Raw genomic sequence first — 20,586 nt, forward strand, 5'->3', positions numbered from 1 at the left:
AACCATTCCAGCAAAATCTGCACTACAATATGGCGCTCCTACCATTCTGAGCTTTGCACTGTGCCTGAAAAGTAATTTTCTACCACATATGGGGGTATTAGTGTACTTTAGAAAGTAAAAAATTGTACCATTCATTTTCTCCAATTATCCCATTTGGGACCAAAGCAACATTTTAGTGGAAAAGTGGTAATTTTCCATTGATTCAGCCCAATGTTCTACAATTCTGTGAATTGCCTAAGGGGTTAAAAATGCTCACTACACCCCTAGATGAATTCATCAAGAGGTGTAGTTTCCAAAATCGCAAGCGCGACATGGTATCCGCTAACTATGCCAGCTAATTTTGCGCTCCAAAAGTCAAATGGTGCTGCTTCCCTTCTGAGCCTTGCTGTGCGCCCAAACAGTAGTTTCCAACTACATATGGGGTATTGGTATATTCAGGAGAAACTGCACAACAGTTGTGAGCACTTTGAGGGGTGTAGTCTTTAAAATTATGTCACTTTTAGCTATTTTCTGTCGCACAGGCTGGTTACTGATTTAGGCCACATTCACACGTTCAGTATTTGGTCAGTATTTTTACCTCAGGATTTGTAAGCCAAAGCCAGGAGTGGAACAATCAGAGGAAAAGTATAATAGAAACACGTCACCGCTTCTGTATTTCTCACCCACTCTTGGATTATTCTTACAAATACCGATGTAAAATACTGACCAAATACTGAACATGTGATTGTGGCCTTAATAAAATCCTGACAATGCCAATTTTTTTTTTTTTTTGTTTTGTTTTGCTACTTTAGAAAAAAATCACTTAAAAAAAAAAAAAAAGGTTTTTTTGGTCACCATATTCTAATTCTCGTAACCAGTCTTTTTCTTTTTGTAGATATTGATGTGCGAGGGCTTGTTTTTTTGAAGGTCGAGCTGTAGTTTTTACTGGTATCATTTTGTTTGCGACATGACTTTTTTAAAATTCCTTTTCATTAATTTTTTTGTATGTTCTTTGAACAAAAAAAAACAATAAATATGAATTCATTAACTTGATTCTGCGAGTGATGCCATTATGGTGAAACACAATTTATAGTTTATTTTCTACGTATATTTTACTGCTTAAATCTTTTTTTTTTTTTGTTTGTTTTCACATTGCGAGAACCTTTAATTTTTTCGATTTTCTGAGTACGGAACTTTTTAAGAGCTTGTTTTTTGCATAACGATCTGAAATTTTTATTGCTATCATTTTTTATTTTGTTTTATCACTTGTTCACTTATTTTATTTCATTTTGTGTTAGGCAAGTTGAACAGAAAACAACAATCCTGGCTACGATTTTAATGGCATCCACCTAGGAGGGAGGGGGATAAATAATATAATTTTATTATATATATATATATATATATATATATATATATATATATATATATATATATATATATATATATATATATATATATATATATATATATATATATATATATATATAGTTAGGGCCATAAATATTTGGACAGTGACACAATTTTCGCGAGTTGGGCTCTGCATGCCACCACATTGGATTTGAAATGAAACCTCTACAACAGAATTCAAGTGCAGATTGTAACGTTTAATTTGAAGGGTTGAACAAAAATATCTGATAGAAAATGTAGGAATTGTACACGTTTCTTTTCCAACACTCCACATTTTAGGAGGTCAAAAGTAATTGGACAAATAAACATAACCCAAACAAAATATTTTTATTTTCAAGATTTTGTTGCAAATCCTTTGGAGGCAATCACTGCCTTAAGTCTGGAACCCATGGACATTACCAAACGCTGGGTTTCCTCCTTCTTAATGCTTTGCCAGGCCTTTACAGCCGCAGCCTTCAGGTCTTGCTTGTTTGTGGGTCTTTCCGTCTTAAGTCTGGATTTGAGCAAGTGAAATGCATGCTCAATTGGGTTTAGATCTGGAGATTGACTTGGCCATTGCAGAATGTTCCACTTTTTGGCACTCATGAACTCCTGGGTAGCTTTGGCTGTATGCTTGGGGTCATTGTCCATCTGTACTATGAAGCGCCGTCCAATCAACTTTGCAGCATTTGGCTGAATCTGGGCTGAAAGTATATCCCGGTACACTTCAGAATTCATCCGGCTACTCTTGTCTGCTCTTATGTCATCAATAAACACAAGTGACCCAGTGCCATTGAAAGCCATGCATGCCCATGCCATCACGTTGCCTCCACCATGTTTTACAGAGGATGTGGTGTGCCTTGGATCATGTGCCGTTCCCTTTCTTCTCCAAACTTTTTTCTTCCCATCATTCTGGTACAGGTTGATCTTTGTCTCATCTGTCCATAGAATACTTTTCCAGAACTGAGCTGGCTTCTTGAGGTGTTTTTCTGCAAATTTAACTCTGGCCTGTCTATTTTTGGTATTGATGAATGGTTTGCATCTAGATGTGAACCCTTTGTATTTACTGTCATGGAGTCTTCTCTTTACTGTTGACTTAGAGACAGATACACCTACTTCACTGAGAGTGTTCTGGACTTCAGTTGATGTTGTGAACGGGTTCTTCTTCACCAAATTAAGTATGCGGCGATCATCCACCACTGTTGTCATCCGTGGACGCCCAGGCCTTTTTGAGTTCCCAAGCTCACCAGTCAATTCCTTTTTTCTCAGAATGTACCCAACTGTTGATTTTGCTACTCCAAGCATGTCTGCTATCTCTCTGATGGATTTTTTTCTTTTTTTTCAGCCTCAGGATGTTCTGCTTCACCTCAATTGAGAGTTCCTTTGACTGCATGTTGTCTGCTCACAGCAACAGCTTCCAAATGCAAAACCACACACCTGGAATCCACCCCTGACCTTTTAACTACTTCATTGATTACAGGTTAACGAGGGAGACGCCTTCAGAGTTAATTGCAGCCCTTAGAGTCCATTGTCCAATTACTTTTGGTCCCTTGAAAAAGAGGACGCTATGCATTACAGAGCTATGATTCCTAAACCCTTTCTCCGATTTGGATGTGGAAACTATCATATTGCAGCTGGGAGTGTGCACTTTCAGCCCATATTATATATATATATAATTGTATTTCTGAACATGTTTTTGTAAACAGCTAAAATAACAAAACTTGTGTCACTGTCCAAATATTTCTGGCCCTAACTGTATATGTATGTATATGTATATGTATGTATATGTATATATTTATGCAAGGAGGAACAGGAGGAGCACTGCCAGAGCCCTGTAAAATGATCTCCAGCAGGCCACAAATGTGCATGTGTCTGCACAAACGGATAGAAACTGACTCCATGAGGATGGTCTGAGTGCCTGATGTCCACTGATGGGGGTTGTGCTCACAGCCCAACACCGTGCAGGATGCTTTGCATTTGCCACAGAACACCAGGATTGGCAAACTCGCCACTGGCACCCTGTGCTCTTCACAGATGGAAGCAGGTACACATTGAGCACATGTGACAGACGTGACAGTCTGGAGATGCCGTGGAGAGTTATCTGCTGCCTGCCATATACTTCAGCATGACCGGTTTGACAGTGGGTCAGTAATGGTGTGGGGTGGCATTTCTTTGGAGGGCCGCACAGCCCTCCATGTGCTCACCAGAGGTAGCCTGACTGCAATTAGGTAACGAGATGAGATCCCCAGGCCCCTTGTGAGACCATATGCTGGTGCGGTTGGCCCTGGGTTCTTTCTAATGCAGGACAATGCCAGACCTCATGTGGCTGGAGTGTGTCAGCAGTTCCTACAAAATGAAGGCATTGAAGCTATGTATTGGCCCGCCCATTCCCCAGACCGGAATCCGATTGAGCACATATGGAACATCCTGTCTCGCTCCATCCACCAATGTCACATTGCACCACAGACTGTCCAGGAGTTGGTGAATGCTTTAGTCTAGGTCTGTGAGTAGATCCCTCAGGAGAACATCCGCCGCCTCATCAGGAGCATGCCCAGGCGTTGTACAATAGGGAGGTCATACAGGAACGTGGAGGCCACAAACAATATTGAACATCTTTTCCTTTTTATGAAGCATTTCCGCTGAAGTTGGATCAGCCTGTAATTTGATTTTCCACTTTGATTTTGAGTATCATTCCAAATCCAGGCCTCCATGGGCTAGTCATTTTGATTTACGTTGATAATTATGTCTTATTGTTCTGAACACATTCTACTATGCAATGAATACAAATTTGCAACTGGAATATTTCATTCAGAGATATCTAGGACGTGGCATTTTAGTGTTCCCTTTATTTTTTTGAGCAGTGTATGTATAGTGTATATGTATGTGTTCATACATATATACCATATATACTCGAGTATAAGCCGAGATTTTCAGCCCATATTTTTGGGCTGAAAGTGCCCCTCTCGGCTTATACTCGAGTCACGGTGGGTGGCAGAGTCGGCGGGTGAGGGGGAGAGGGGGCTGAGGCATACTTACCTAGTCCCGGCGATCCTGGCGCTCCCCCTGCCGTCCCACGGTCTTCGGTGCTGCAGATCTTCCCCTCTTCAGCGGTCACGTGGGACTGCTCATTAGAAAAATGAATATGGACTCCCCTCCCAAAGGGGTAGAGCCGCATATTCATTTCTCTAATCAGCGGTAACGGTGACCGCTGATAGAGGAAGAGGCTGCGGCACCGAAGACCAGCTGTCCGGGGGAAGGAGCGGGACGCCGGGAGCAGGCAAGTATCGCATATTCACCTATCCCCGTTCTACACACCAGGGGTTGCTCCATCTTCCCGGCGTCTCTCCGCACTGACTGTGCAGGTCAGAGGGCGCGATGACGCATATAGTGTTCGCGACACCCTCTGCTTGATCAGTCAGTGCGGAGAGACGCCGAGAAGATGGAGCGGCGCCGGGAGCTGCAAGCAAGAGAGGTGAGTATGGCTTTTTTTTTTTTATTGCAGCAGCAGCAATGGCAGAGCTTTCTATGGTACATCAATGGGGCAATAATGAACGGTGCAGAGCACTATATGGCACAGCTATGGGACAATAATGAACGGTGCAGAGCACTATATGGCAGCACAGCTATGGGGCAATAATGAACGGTGCAGAGCACTATGTGGCACAGCTATGGGGCAATAATGAACGGTGCAGAGCACTATATGGCACAGCTATGGGACAATAATGAATGGTGCAGAGCACTATATGGCACAGCTATGGGACAATAATGAACGGTGCAGAACACTATATGGCACAGCTATGGGACAATAATGAACGGTGCAGAGCACTATATGGCACAGCTATGGGACAATAATGAACGGTGCAGAGCACTATATGGCAGCACAGCTATGGGGCAAGAATGAACGGTGCAGAGCACTATGTGGCACAGCTATGGGTGTTGTGAATTCTGTGGTCGAGCTCCCTCCTGTGGTCACAAGTGGTACTTCGGCTGATTCTGTCTATGGGCTTCCGTTGGTGGATGTGAGTGGTACTGCGGCTTCTGAGTTTCCTTCCTCAGGTGATGAGGTTAAGTCGTTAGGTGCTGCTCTATTTAACTCCACCTAGTGCTTTGATCCTGGCCTCCAGTCAATGTTCTAGTATTGGTCTTGCTTCCTCCTGGATCGTTCCTGTGGCCTGTTTGCCCAGCATAAGCTAAGTTCTGCTGGTGTTACTTTTGTTTGCTATATTTTCTGTCCAGCTTGCTATATTGGTTTTTCTTGCTTGCTGGAAGCTCTGAGACGCAGAGGGAGCACCTCCGTACCGTTAGTCGGTGCGGAGGGTCTTTTTGCCCCTCTGCGTGGTTGTTTGTAGGTTTTTGTGTTGACCGCAAAGCTATCTTTCCTATCCTCGGTCTATTCAGTAAGTCGGGCCTCACTTTGCTAAATCTATTTCATCTCTGTGTTTGTATTTTCATCTTATCTCACAGTCATTATATGTGGGGGGCTGCCTTTTCCTTTGGGGAATTTCTCTGAGGCAAGGTAGGCTTATTTTTCTGTCTTCAGGGCTAGCTAGTTTATCAGGCTGTGCCGAGTTGCATAGGGAGCGTTAGGCGCAATCCACGGCTACCTCTAGTGTGGTGTGATAGGATTAGGGATTGCGGTCAGCAGAGTTCCCACGTCTCAGAGCTCGTCCTATATTTTTGGTTATTGACAGGTCACTTTGTGTGCTCTGAACTTCAAGGTCCATTGTGGTTCTGAATTACCTATTCATAACATATGGGGCAATAATGAACGGTGCAGAGCACTATATGGCACAGCTATGGGACAATAATGAACGGTGCAGAGCACTATATGGCACAGCTATGGGACAATAATGAACGGTGCAGAGCACTATATGGCACAGCTATGGGACAATAATGAACGATGCAGAGCACTATATGGCACAGCTATGGGACAATAATGAACGGTGCAGAGCACTATATGGCAGCACAGCTATGGGGCAAGAATGAACGGTGTAGAGCACTATATGGCACAGTTATGGGGCAAGAATGAACGGTGCAGAGCACTATATGGCACAGCTATGGGACAATAATGAACAGTGCAGTGCACTATATGGCACAGCTATGGGGCAACAATGAACGGTGCAGAGCACTATATGGCACAGCTATGGGGCAATAATGAACGGTGCAGAGCACTATATGGCACAGCTATGGGACAATAATGAACGGTGCAGAGCACTATATGGCACAGCTATGGGACAAAAATGAACGGTGCAGAGCACTATATGGCACAGCTATCGGACAATAATGAATGGTGCAGAGCACTATATGGCAGCACAGCTATGGGGCAATAATGAACGGTGCAGAGCACTATATGGCACAGCTATGGGGCAAGAATGAACGGTGCAGAGTACTATATGGCACAGCTATGGGACAAAAATGAACGGTGCAGAGCACTATATGGCACAGCTATCGGACAATAATGAATGGTGCAGAGCACTATATGGCAGCACAGCTATGGGGCAATAATGAACGGTGCAGAGCACTATATGGCACAGCTATGGGGCAAGAATGAACGGTGCAGAGCACTATATGGCACAGCTATGGGACAATAATGAACAGTGCAGAGCACTATATGGCACAGCTATGGGGCAAGAATGAACGGTGCAGAGCACTATATGGCACAGCTATGGGACAATAATGAACAGTGCAGAGCACTATATGGCACAGCTATGGGGCAACAATGAACGGTGCAGAGCACTGTATGGCACAGCTATGGGGCAAGAATGAACGGTGCAGAGCACTATATGGCACAGCTATGGGGCAATAATGAACGGTGCAGAGCATTGTATATGGGGCACAGCTTTATATGGAGCATCTATGGGGCAATAATGAACTGTATGGAGCATTATATGGGGCTCCTGATTCAATATGGATATTCAAAAACACTTAATCTACTGATGTCTCAATTTTACTTTTATTGGTATCTATTTTTATTTTTGACATTAACCGGTAGCTGCTCCATTTTCCACCCTAGGCTTATACTCGAGTCAATAAGTTTTCCCAGTTTTTTGTGGCAAAATTAGGGGGGTCGGCTTATACTCGAGTATATACGGTACCTTTTTCTGACACCTGAGCACTCTCTAAAGATTTGCTGTTCCCACCAGGGGACTTGAGTGTGTGATTCTTTAATCGCATTGATAATACACTGAACTACTTAGGTAGACTGGTGCATTATCTATCCTGTTAGTGTTTGACAGACTCTAGGACCTCACCACTGTATGAATCTGATAGACGGACTTGCATCCATTGTTATGGCTCATTGTTGCCATAGCAGCCAATGACACGCCATGATTGTGCTTTGCTTTGGGGAAAGCTGAAAGGCTGACAGAGGAAGTGATCTCCCTCTGTCAGACTTCTCACCTGCCTCTGTCATTATTGACATCAGCATGCAAAGGAGTTAAAGTACTTAGATTGGAGCAAGCTGGATGGGGTTAAATGAAAAACAAAAGGTTTAGTTACTTTTTAAACACATGTATAGTTTGGTGACTTTGTGAATTGTCTTTTTTGTTATATCATAGTAGTTTAACATCTTTATGTAGAACACGTTATGATATTTTGGACAAACACTTTCTATGGAACTTTTATCAAAATCTTTCTTTCCACTTTTTCTTCCTGAAGAGGTTACAGCACAGTCCAACTCTGAGCAGCTTTATGATGGAGCTAAAGACTATATTGGTAAGTAGCAGTGATCTGTATGATTTAGCTTGGCAGGCATGTAACATACATTTTTCTATAATGTTATCACATATATTAATAATAGCAGTTATATTGTTTAATGCTTTACTTTGACTCAATAAGGACGAGCGGGTGTTGAGAATATTGTCCATTTGTCGTCTTATAGCGTCAGACCTGATTCTCCCAATGATCATTTCGGCTTAGGGTCACACGATGACGTGGGGCGCGACCATGAAATCGCAGTGACAGATTACAGCATTGGATGTTGCCACTTCCTACGTTGTCGCCTTTCGACGTGCAACACAGAGTTGCAAATGTGTTGGCTTTTCTTTTGCTTTTCGCAAGTTGCACGTGTCACTTCCCAGTTTATTTGACTTTTATTTGCAGCAAAATATAGTAGTAAAATATTTGTGCTATTTCACCACGGGTACAAGTCACATTCTGTATTGCAGAGCTATTAGGGCTTAGAGGCTATTTTCCCTATCGGAGCAAAGCAAATGTAGCCTAGATGGGACCTAGTTCCCCATTACATAAGAGAAGCTTCGCCGTCATGTTTTAAAGCTGATCTGTCACCAAATTTCACGATCTAAACTGCACATATTATTTAATAAATCTCTTAGACCTGATAAGATTGGCCTTCTTACTTTGAAAACCCATGTCAGAATGACTGTGCAATCCTGATATTAAAATGTGCATTTTATGAGTCTCCCGATCCTGAGAGAGCGGATGAGTCCGATGTATTCAGTCCCCGCCCACCTGACTAACAGCTGTATCTACCTGTGTAGTTTGTTTCTTAGCCCCTGAGTACACATCGTACATGCGAAACCAGCATAAAGCTTTTTGTCATTTTGCTACGTTAGGAAGCGGTGTAAGCAGTTTCTTCAGTAATCTAGTATTTATAACGTTGCGCTGCATCATCGTGACTGTATATTGCACTCCACCACTTAGTACAGTACATCGTTATACTTTTTTTTTCTATCCATTGAATTAGTCTCCTAATCTATTCAGAGACTTCCATTAAAAATGATCCTTATACTTTACAGTATACTTTTTTATCTTCTTTAACTTGGGAAGTTTTGGGCTTTTTATGCCTCTACAGGGGTGTACTTTTGAAACGACCAGTCTGAGATATGTGTAGAAATCCTCCATAACTGCCTAAACCTGAAACACAATCTGAACAATGTTCTATTTCAGGATGCGGCTCTGAAGAACACAAATTCCATAGACGCGTCACCTGCTCCGCAGTATTATTCCTCCCTTGTTAAGGACATCGAGAACTTAGGCTGGGATAAGTATGTCTGGAGAATCTTCTTCCTCTGTTAGATAGTTTGACCTGTCATGATTCTGTCACCTATATCACAACAGTATGGACGATCGGCTCCTCGCAATTATTATGACACACAAGTGTAGAAATAATTCCATCCCAACATAGGAGCGGGCAGTAGACATGCTTTACCTACAGGAATCTGGGAAGACATTTGTAGCAGCAGAATGCACACGTGTAAGAGAACTTGTGGTTGTCACCCAGCACATTAATGTTAATGGATAATTGCTCCCTCACATCTGCTTGATGTTTGAATGCTCAGAAACATCATTGACATCGTGATTGCAAGGGCAAATTATCATGAGAATTGTTGATCAATATCAGATATGTGGGGGTCTGACACTCGTCACCCGCACTGACCAGCTGTTAGAAGGTTCTGTGGCCAGAGGTAAACGGTGTACAGAGCTGGAACAGCACAGATATGTAGTATCTATCTTCTCTACTGCACTCTTTTAAAAAGGAATCTGTTAACTGTTTTTTACTGGGTAATTTGAGTGCAAAATAATCTAGAGACAGAGACCCTAATTCCAGTGATCTGACACTTACGGAGCTGGTTGTTGTATTTTTGATAATCTCCTGCTGATACAGCAGTGGTTCTATCCTTAGAAGACTAGTAAACCTGCTGCCATGTAGTCCCCCATATTCATGAACTCTGTATAACCCCGCTCCCACCACTGATTGATAGCTTTCTGCCTATGCAGAATGTACACAAATAGTAGCCAATCAATGGTGAGGGGCAGGGCTATACAGAGCTCATGAATATGGAAAACAACATGGCAGAAGGTTTACTGGTCCTCTAGTGGCAATCTCCTGATGATAATACTGTGATTTTATCAAAACTATGGTAAGCTGCCCAGTAAGTGATGGATTACTGGAATCAGGGTCTCTGTCTCTATGAAAAAGTTTGGGCACCCCTATTAATCTTAAGCTTAATGTTTTCTAAAAATTGTTTTTTGGCAACAGCTATTTCAGTTTCATATATCTAATAACTGTTGGACACAGTAATGTTTCTGCCTTGAAATGAGGTTTATTGTACTAACAGAAAATGTGCAATCTGCATTCAAACAAAATTTGACAGGTGCATAAGTATGGGCACCCTTATCGTTTTCTTGTTTTAAATACTCCTACCTACTTTTTACTGACTAAAGCACTTTTTTTGGTTTTCTAACCTCATTGAGCTTTGAACTTCATAGTCAGGTGTATGCAATCATGAGAAAAGCTACTTAAAGTGGCCACTTGCAAGTTGTTCTCCTGTTTGAATCTCCTCTGAAGAGTGGCATCATAGGCTCCTCAAAACAACTGTCTAATGATCTGAAAACAAAGATTATTCAGCATAGTTGTTCAGGGGAAGGATACAAAAAGCTGTCTCAGAGATTTAACCTGCCTATTTCCACTGTGAGGAACATAGTAAGGAAATGGAAGAACACAGGTACAGTTCTTGTTAAGGCCAGAAGTGGCAGGCCAAGAAAAACATCAGAAAGGCAGAGAAGAAGAATGGTGAGATCAGTCAAGGACAATCCTCAGACCACCTCCAGAGAGCTGCAGCATCAACTTGCTGCAGATGGTGTCACTGTGCATCGGTCAACTTTGCACAAGGAGAAGCTGTATGGGAGAGTGATGCAAAAGAAGCCGTTTCTGCAAGCACGCCACAGACAGAGTCGGCTGAGGTATGCAAAAGCACATTTGGAGAAGCCAATTTCTTTTTGGAAGAAGGTCCTGTGGACTGATGAAACCAAGATTGAGTTGTTTGGTCATACAAAAAGGCGTTATGCATGGCGGCCAAAAAACACAGCATTCCAAGAAAAACACTTGCTACCCACAGTAAAATTTGGTGGAGGTTCCATCATGCTTTGGGGCTGTGTGGCCAATGCCGGCGCCGGGAATCTTGTTAAAGTTGAGGGACGCATGGATTCCTCTCAGTATCAGCAGATTCTTGACAATAATGTTCATGAATCAGTGACAAAGTTGAAGTTACGCAGGGGATGGATCTTTCAGCAAGACAATGATCCAAAACACCGCTCCAAATCTACTCAGGCATTCATGCAGAGGAACAATTACACTGTTCTGGAATGGCCATCCCAGTCCTCAGACCTGAATATCATTGAACATCTGTGGGATCATTTGAAGAGGGCTGTCCATGATCGGCGACCATCAAACTTAACTGGACTGGAATTGTTTTGTAAAGAGGAATGGTCAAAAATACCTTCATCCAGGATCCAGGAACTCATTAAAAGCTACAGGAAGCGACTAGAGGCTGTTATTTTTGCAAAAGGAGGATCTACTAAATATTAATGCCACTTTTCTGGTGGGGTGCCCATACTTATGCACCTGTCAAATTTTGTTTGAAAGCAGATTGCACATTTTCTGTTAGTACAATAAACCTCATTTCAAGGCAGAAACATTACTGTGTCCAACAGTTATTAGATATATGAAACTGAAATAGCTGTTGCCAAAAAACAATTTTTAGAAAATATTAAGCTTAAGATTAATAGGGGTGCCCAAACTTTTTCATATAACTGTAATTTGTAAAAGCTTGGTGGCAGTTTCCCTTTAATAAAATTAGTCTGATGCTGTTCGAGCACCAGAAATAAAAACTTACACCAGCCGATTTCTGACATACACCAAATAAATTTGTTGAATGGTGCATAGCATTCTGCCCTGCTTGCGCTATGCTCTGTCCACTTTTTCTGAAAGTGGCAAGATCAGCAGAGAAAATTCATAAAAGTTACAAACTATGGCTCAGAAATGGCGTTTGCCATAATCTATGAATTTTTTTTTTTTAACACCAAATTCTGACATTACTGCAATAATATATGTTCCTCTCAATCTTTTCTGTAAATCTTCATCACTCTGTCTGCCTTTTTTCCTACATAATATCTGATAACCTTTTCCTGACTACGAGATTTTCGTTAGCCTTTCCTCTACCAAAAATCTGACAAAATGTAGAAGTAAGAAGAAACCCGGCCAGAGAACATGATCTAAAACTTCATGATAGTAAAAAAAAATTTTCAGTGTTGTGCTCCCCACAGCGCTGGTATAGGGCACGCCAGAGCCTAATGCACAATGTATTTTGCCCTCTGTAATAATTCAAATAATTTATACTTTAAAATGTTTATTAGAAACTGCAAACACGCTTTCACATTTACAATGCAAATATGTCTGTCAAAGTTTAATCTCATTTAAATTAGCTCATCTGAAACTTAATTACATTGTTCAGACTTGGGCAAACAACAGTGAAATCTCTTGATACAGGGCATTTAGAGCAGCTGCATCCAGGCAAAATATGTAGATACCAGTAGACTTAACTGCAGTTGTATGTTTACATCTGCAATATTGCCATGCAAATTGCTGTGTGTAAACTGGTCTTGGATGTTCTGGACGCTGCCGGCGGTCATGTATGTTCTGGATGCCGCCGGCGGTCATGTGTGTTCTGGACGCCGCCGGCGGTCATGTGGGTTCTGGACGCCGCCGGTGGTCATGTGGGTTCTGGACGCCGCAGGCGGTCATGTGTATTTTTGATCCTGCCGCCGGTCTTGTGTGTTCTGGACGCCGCCGGCGGTCATGTGGGTTCTGGACGCCGCCGGTGGTCATGTGGGTTCTGGACGCCGCAGGCGGTCATGTGTATTTTTGATCCTGCCACCGGTCTTGTGTGTTCTGGACGCCGCCGGCGGTCATGTGTGTTCTGGATGCTGCTGGCGGTCATGCGTGTTCTGGACGCTGCTGGCAGTCATGCGTGTTCTGGACGCTGCTGGCGGTCATGCGTGTTCTGGACGCTGCCGACAGTCATGTGTGTTCTGGACACCGGTCATGTGTGTTCCATGAAAAATGCCAGTCTTGATGAGGAAGTGTGTTGGAATCAGATGTATCAGACTTATACTTCTTCATAAATCAGGAGTGTCAGACGAGTGGCGTGCACCTCTGTGTGCACCTTGCCACAAATCCTTCTCCAATCACTGCTGGAATATGTTTTGTGGAGTAGCAAATACCACTGCTCATCCCACCCAAGTCCTTCCCTGCTCGACCAACTCTATCAGAGCTGGGCAAAAATGTCGTGAGAACACCAATTATCTCAAAATGTTACCACAGCCTTCAGTTGCACCAAAATTTAGCAACTGTTCAAAGCTATTAACGTCAGAATACCATTGTAAGGCTATGTGCACATGTTGCGGATTGTATGCGTTTTTGCCGCGTTTTTTCGCCTTGAAAACACTGCAAAAACGCATGCACAACACAGCCCATTGAATTCAATGGGATTCCGCAATGCTATTCTATTGCTGCGGCGGAATCGCATCGCGGAAAAATACGCAGCATGCTCATTCTTTGTGCGGAATCGCGGCGATTCCACACACATAGGAATGCATTGAAACGCTCACTTTACACATGTGGCTATGCCCACCATGCGTAAAATGAGCGCTTCATATGCGCGGGTAGCGGGGTCTGGAGGAGAGGAGACTCTCTTCCAGGACCTTGGGAACCATATTTCCTTTAAAAAAAAGAAAAGAATTAAAATAAAAAATATTGATATACTTACCTTCCGATGGCCCCCGGAGTCCTCCCGCCTCTCAGTGGTGCACACGGCGGCTTCCGTTCCCAGGGATGCGCGAAGGACCTGGGATGACGTCGTGGTCACGTGACAGTGACATCACAAAGGTCCTTCCCGCAATGCATCCCTGGGAGCGGAAGCCGCCGGGAGCGCCGCTGAGGAGATCGGGGGCCGTCGGAAGGTGAGAATAACCATCAGAAAATACAGTGACATGGTAAAACACTCTGGAAAGTCTTTTATATATGTTCTTATGAAGGACTGTTTAAATTGTTTATGTAGTTATTGTCAAGAAATGGTTTGTCCGTTTTTCTTAATAATTATGGTATATTTTTTGCTAGTGTTAAAAGGCAATAAAGCTGGGGTGTTCTCAGATATTTTACTTTTTCCATTTTTTTAGATTATTATTTGTAGATACTGAATTCAGTTCAATCAAATTAAAAATTGAAGATTCTTCAGGTCGTGAACACGTTGTCATTGTGAAGCTAGGTGCCAGGGTAAGTGTCTATATTTTGCTATTTAGCTTTCTATTAAAGTACTTTGAAAAGGGTTGTCCCACCAACAAAGTATATTTTAATCAATAGATCTTTGAATAATAATAAGTGCTACGATTAAAAAATGTTCCGGTGTTGAGATAATCTTATAAATGTGTCCCTGCTATGTGCTGTATAATCGCCATGTTGGACTATATTCGCAATTTCCATAATTCCTGGCCAGAAGAGGAAACAAGTATACAGACATTACAGAATGGGTTCTCAGCTGATTCTTTTTGGGAGATAAAACATTACCCTGCCTGTTTTATCACAGGAATGAGTGATTCTGCCACGTCTTCAGTCCCCTTAGCTCATCATAAATCTAGGGGCAGTGTCCACTCTGCCTCTGTAACCTGCACATCATGTTTTAGTCCTAATCCCAAGGAATGGAATAAAGGTCTTTTTCCCATTAATTCGAACTGCTGAGTGCCGCATCTTCTTTCTTCAATATTGCAGATTTAAGCACCAAACACTGTTCCATTAGCCGCTGTAGCTCTAGATATGGAATGTCTATTCATCCTATCAGGAAATTTTTATTTTTTTCTTTGAACAGTGCAAAAACATGGTCATGTCTAGCAATCCGTCACTATGCATCTCATAGTTGTATCAATGTATGGAAAAATATGCATCCTATAAAATTTGGCAAACGTATGAAGCATAAAAAAAAAAGCCATGACTTTGTGGTCCCTTTGCACAGCTGTAAAGAAAGGGATTTGTGATACAGTGGATTGCGAAAGTGTCCCTCACCTTGGCTTTTTGCCTATTTTGTTACATTACAACCTGTGTTTAATTATTTTTGTAATCTGATTTGTGTGTGCTGCATCAGCACTAAATAGTCTAAAGGTACCGTCACACTTAGCGACGCTGCAGCGATACCGACAACGATTCGGATCGCTGCAGCGTCGCTGTTTGGTCGCTGGAGAGCTGTCACACAGACAGCTCTCCAGCGACCAACGATGCCGGTAACCAGGGTAAACATCGGGTAACGAAGCGCAGGGCCGCGCTTAGTAACCCGATGTTTACCCTGGTTACCATCCTAAAAGTAAAAAAAACAAACAGTACATACTTACCTAACGCTGTCTGTCCTCCAGCGCTGTGCTCTGCACTCCTCCTGTACTGTCTGTGTGAGCACAGCGGCCGGAAAGCAGAGCGGTGACGTCACCGCTCTGCTTTCCGGCTGACCGACGCTCACAGCCAGTACAGGAGGAGTGCAGAGCACAGCGCTGGAGGACAGACAGCGTTAGGTAAGTATGTACTGTTTGTTTTTTTTACTTTTAGGATGGTAACCAGGGTAAACATCGGGTTACTAAGCGCGGCCCTGCGCTTAGTTACCCGATGTTTACCCTGGTTACCAGTGAAGACATCGCTGAATCGGTGTCACACACGCCGATTCAGCGATGTCTGCGGGGAGTCCAGCGACCAAATAAAGTTCTGGCCTTTCTTCCCCGACCAGCGACAGCACAGCAGGGGCCTGATCGCTGCTGCCTGTCACACTGGACGATATCGCTAGCCAGGACGCTGCAACGTCACGGATCGCTAGCGATATCGTCTAGTGTGACGGTACCTTAAGTTGGTGAAGTGAAGTGAGAAAAATATAGGCAGAAATTAAATGTATGGGATCAAATAGCTAAAAATTAGCATGTGCATATGTATTCACCCCTTTTGAGATGAAGCCTCTAAAAATTTCTGATGCAATCAGTCACCTTCATAAGTCACATACTTAGTGAAAGCAAGTCCCCCTGTGTGCAATCTAAGGCCTCTTTCAGACGTCCTGATAATTCCGGTACCGGAGAAATCGGTACCGGAATTATCTGTGTCCGTGTGCTCACGTAGCACATCAGTGTGACACACGTGCGGCATCCGTGTGCCGCCTGAGGACCTCACGGACCGTGCAGGAGACAGCGCTACACTAAGCGCTGTCCCCCCTGTGTGGTGCTGAAGCCGCATTCATCTCTTCTCCCCCGCAGGAGAGAAGAGATGAAAGATCCTTTTTTTTGTTAAAAATAAAGTTCTGCTGAGCTCCGCCCTCCCATCCCCCATGCGCCGCCTGGCCCCTTGCATAGAAATACTCACCTAGCTCCCGCGATGTCTCCTCTCTCCTCTCAGCGGCTGCAGCTTCTCCTGTGTGAGCGGTCACGTGGGACCGCTAATTACAGTGAGGAATATGCACATATTCCCCCACTGTAATGAGCGGGACCACGTGACCGCTCACACAGCACAGGCTGCAGCCGCTGAGAGGAGACATCGCTGGAGCTTGGAGTTGGGTGAGTATTTCCTGGCCAGCCGGGGGGGGTGCACAGGGGATGGGAGGCGGGTGGAGACAAATAAACTTTATTTTTATGGTGAAAAAAAGAAAAAAAAAAAGATTCATCACTTCTTTCCAGCAAATGCTGCTGGGAAGTAGGGATGAATTCTGGATTCAGCACCGCACGCAGGGGACAGCGCTCAACTGTAGCGCTGTCTCTCCTGTGGGCGGTACGTGCACACGGAGGAGAGTGCACACTGTTCTCCGTGTGCACGTGTGCGGCACGTATTGCGGTACGTGCTGCCGGCGATAAACTGACATGTCGCCGTGTTTTCAACACGGACACACGGTCCGTGAAAACACGGAGACATGTGCATAGACCCATTCATTTGAATGGGTCTACGTGTGTCAGTGTCTCCGGTACGTGAGAAAACTGTCACTACACGTACCGGAGGCACTGATGTCTGAAAGAGGCCTAAGTGTCACATGGCTGTCAGTATATACACTTCACCTTTTCTGAAAGTCCACTGAGGCTGCAGCACCATTAAGCAAGAGGCACCACTAACCAAACACCATGAAGACCAAGGAGATCTCCAAACAAGTCAGGGACAAAGTTGTTGAGAAGTACAAATCATGGGTTGGGTTATAAAAAAAAAATATCCCAATCTCTGATGATGCCATTATCGTCAAATGGAAAGAATATGGTACCACAACAAACCTGCTAAGAGAGGGCTGCCCACCAAAACTCTCAGCCCGGGCAAGGAGAGCATTAATCAGAGAGGCAGCACAGAGACCATAGGTAACCTTGAAGGAGCTGCAGAGTTCCCAGGCAGAGTACTGTATCTGTCCATATGATCACAATAAGCCATACACTCCATAGAGATGGCATTTATGGAAGAGTGGACAGAAAAAGCCTTTACTTACACACACAAATTGTAAGGCTCGTTTTGAGTTTGCCAAAAGACGTGGGAGACTCCCCAAATATATGGAGGAAGGTGCTGGGGTTTGATGAGACCAAAATTGAACTTTTTGGCCACCAAGGAAAGTGCTATGTCTGGCACCAAACTAACGCAGCTTATCACCCCAAGAACACCATCCCCACAGTGAAACGGGGTGGCAGCATCATGATATGGGGATGTTTTTTGGCAGCAGGCACAGGGAAAATGGTCCGAGCCAAGGGAAAGATGGATGGTGCAAAATACACAGATATACTATAGCAATACCTGTTTCTATATGTCAATGATTTGAGACTGGGATGGAGGTTCACCTTCCATCAAGACAGTGACCCAAAGCATACTGCTAAAGCAACACTCTTGTGGTTTTAAGGGTAAATGTTTTGGATAGGCCTAGTCAAAGCCCAAACCTTAATCCAATAGATAATCTGTGGTCAGACTTGAAGATTGCTGTTCACCCAAGGAAATCATCTAATTTGAAGGAGCTGGAGCAGTTTTTCCTTGAGGAGTGGGCAAATATTCCAGTGGCAAGTTGTGGAAAGGTAATAGAGACTTATCCAAGGCGACTTGCAGCTGCAATTGCTGCAAAAAGAGGCTCTACAAAGTAATGACTTTGGGGGGTGAATAGTTATGGACTCTGAAGTTTTCAGTTATTTTGTCCTATTTGTTTGCTTCACATTAAAAAGAAAACCAAAGGTTCAGAGTTGTAGGCATATTGTTTAAATGAACTGATGCCAACTCTCAAAAAAAACTGAAATTCCAGGTTGTGAGATAGCAAAACACATGAGTAGTCAGTGGGGTGAATACTTTTGCAAGCAGCCTTATGTCCATGACCTTGCCGATTTATGTGTAAGGGGCCGTCACATTGGATATTGGCACTTTTTCTTTTCTGCGGTAAGCCTAGTATATGGCTATGTTGAGTGAGATGCTGCCAGACTCCGTCTAGGAGCCTTGGGAAGAATGAAGAGGGAAACCAAATGCCCTGGAGGAAGCAGATGGACTGAGGTAGATGTGCAGTACATAGACCATGCCCAGATTATGGTGGGACTTTTCTTAAAGTCTTTGTTAAGGTGAATAGCTGTTATTAATTCAGATGGTATTAAGTGAAGGGCTACCATAACCTGCTGGAAGCACATACAGTATCTGCCAATTGCAGCACTCAACTGCTGGAGGTGGTGTCCATCAATAATGAGAATTTCCAGGAAATCAGGTAAAAGGGAATACTGCGTATAGCATTGAAAGGAGTAAAGGCCCCTTCACATTAAGCGACGCTGCAGCGATACCGACAACGATCCGGATCGCTGCAGCGTCGCTGGAGAGCTGTCACACAGACCGCTCTCCAGCGACCAACGATGCCGGTAACCAGGGTAAACATCGGGTAACTAAGCACAGGGCCGCGCTTAGTAACCCGATGTTTACCCTGGTTACCATCCTAAAAGAAAAAAAAAACAAACACTACATACTTACCTACAGCTGTCTGTCCTCCAGCGCTGTGCTCTGCACTCCTCCTGTACAGTCTGTGTGAGCACAGCGGCCGGAAAGCAGAGCGGTGACGTCACCGCTCTGCTTTCCGGCTGACCGACGCTCACAGCCAGTACAGGAGGAGTGCAGAGCACAGCGCTGGAGGACAGACGGCTGTAGGTAAGTATGTAGTGTTTGGTTTTTTTTACTTTTAGGATGGTAACCAGGGTAAACATCGGGTTACTAAGCGCGGCCCTGCGCTTAGTTACCCGATGTTTACCCTGGTTACCAGTGAAGACATCGCTGGATCGGTGTCACACACGCCGATCCAGCGATGTCAGCAGGAGTCCAGCGACGAAATAAAGTTCTGGACTTTATTCAGTGACCAACGATTTCCCAGCAGGGGCCTGATCGTTGGTCGCTGTCACACATAACGATTTCATTAACGATATCGTTGCTACGTCACAAAAAGCAATGATATCGTTAACAATATCGTTATGTGTGAAGGTACCTTAAGGGTGCCAGTACCTAATGCAATGTAGGAACCTTTGACTTTCATGAGCTATCTGGGAGGAGAACCTGGAAGTAGGAACTGGTAGAGCTGGTGTAGATGACATTTGTTCAATGAGAGTGGCACAATCTTCATTCTATCTGACGTTGGCGACACCAGCACCAATTCTACCAGCCCCTATTTTATGTCTTTGAATTTAGAGACGTTGGCAGCTCGGCATCTCACCAGCAGATAATCTCTTTTCTAACCCTTAACATGTTATTTTAATATAAAAAAAAGACCAAAATCTCCTATATTCTTGTTTTTGTCTCTCATTAATACCCCTCATTCTATTGTTTCCAGCAGAATACATCCAACCTCGTTCTTTAACAGCAAATTCTGCTTCAAATATTAAGAAAACTTTTCTATCCAATTAATACTTTTTCCTTTTTTTTTTTTTTTTTTTTTAATAAACCAGAATCCGTTTTGCCCGTTTCGGCCCAGCAAAGCAGGTCTTCTATTTGTGTATGTATTCAAGACCAAATAATTAAAAATCGCCGTGCCGAAAGTATTAATCTCTTCTACACGGGTCTCGCAGAGGCATTAAGAGCCTCCATAAATGTTCTGCCTCTTTTCATACATATATAAGTGGATATTGTAATGAATTTGTACTGTCGTTAGTAAGGACTACTGTTACTTCTGAGAGCTTAAGTTATTAAGTAAATTGTCTGAAGAATTGTTTTCTTTTAAAGCCATTTCACAGTTGGCGAAATAACTGTTTCACTTACTAGTCTGTTAAGCAATGCGATAAAGGTGATTACTATGTGCCTTCTTCCTCGGAAGGGATCTCGCTAATTTTACCCTACATCATTAAGTTAGTGAAACAGAGCAGCCTTCCCCCGCAATAGACAATGGCGTCCTTTTTTAAAAAAAAATCCTTTCAGTAATCTAATATTGCTTG

General features: G+C 43.5%; 1 protein-coding gene across 3 annotated transcripts in view; it reads left to right on the forward strand.

Annotated features, from left to right (window-relative positions):
• Positions 1–20,586, forward strand: part of FANCL (FA complementation group L) — a 117,822-nt gene that overhangs the window by 40,109 nt on the left and 57,127 nt on the right. For all 3 annotated transcript variants that reach the window (XM_069768911.1, XM_069768913.1, XM_069768912.1), the window contains 3 exons: positions 8,023–8,079; positions 9,274–9,371; positions 14,344–14,440. In XM_069768911.1, coding sequence (XP_069625012.1) covers positions 8,023–8,079; positions 9,274–9,371; positions 14,344–14,440 — 252 coding nt within the window. The remainder of the gene's footprint in view (positions 1–8,022; positions 8,080–9,273; positions 9,372–14,343; positions 14,441–20,586) is intronic.

Source organism: Ranitomeya imitator, chromosome 5 (assembly GCF_032444005.1).
Source record: "Ranitomeya imitator isolate aRanImi1 chromosome 5, aRanImi1.pri, whole genome shotgun sequence".
In the NCBI taxonomy this organism is placed as follows: domain Eukaryota; kingdom Metazoa; phylum Chordata; class Amphibia; order Anura; family Dendrobatidae; genus Ranitomeya; species Ranitomeya imitator.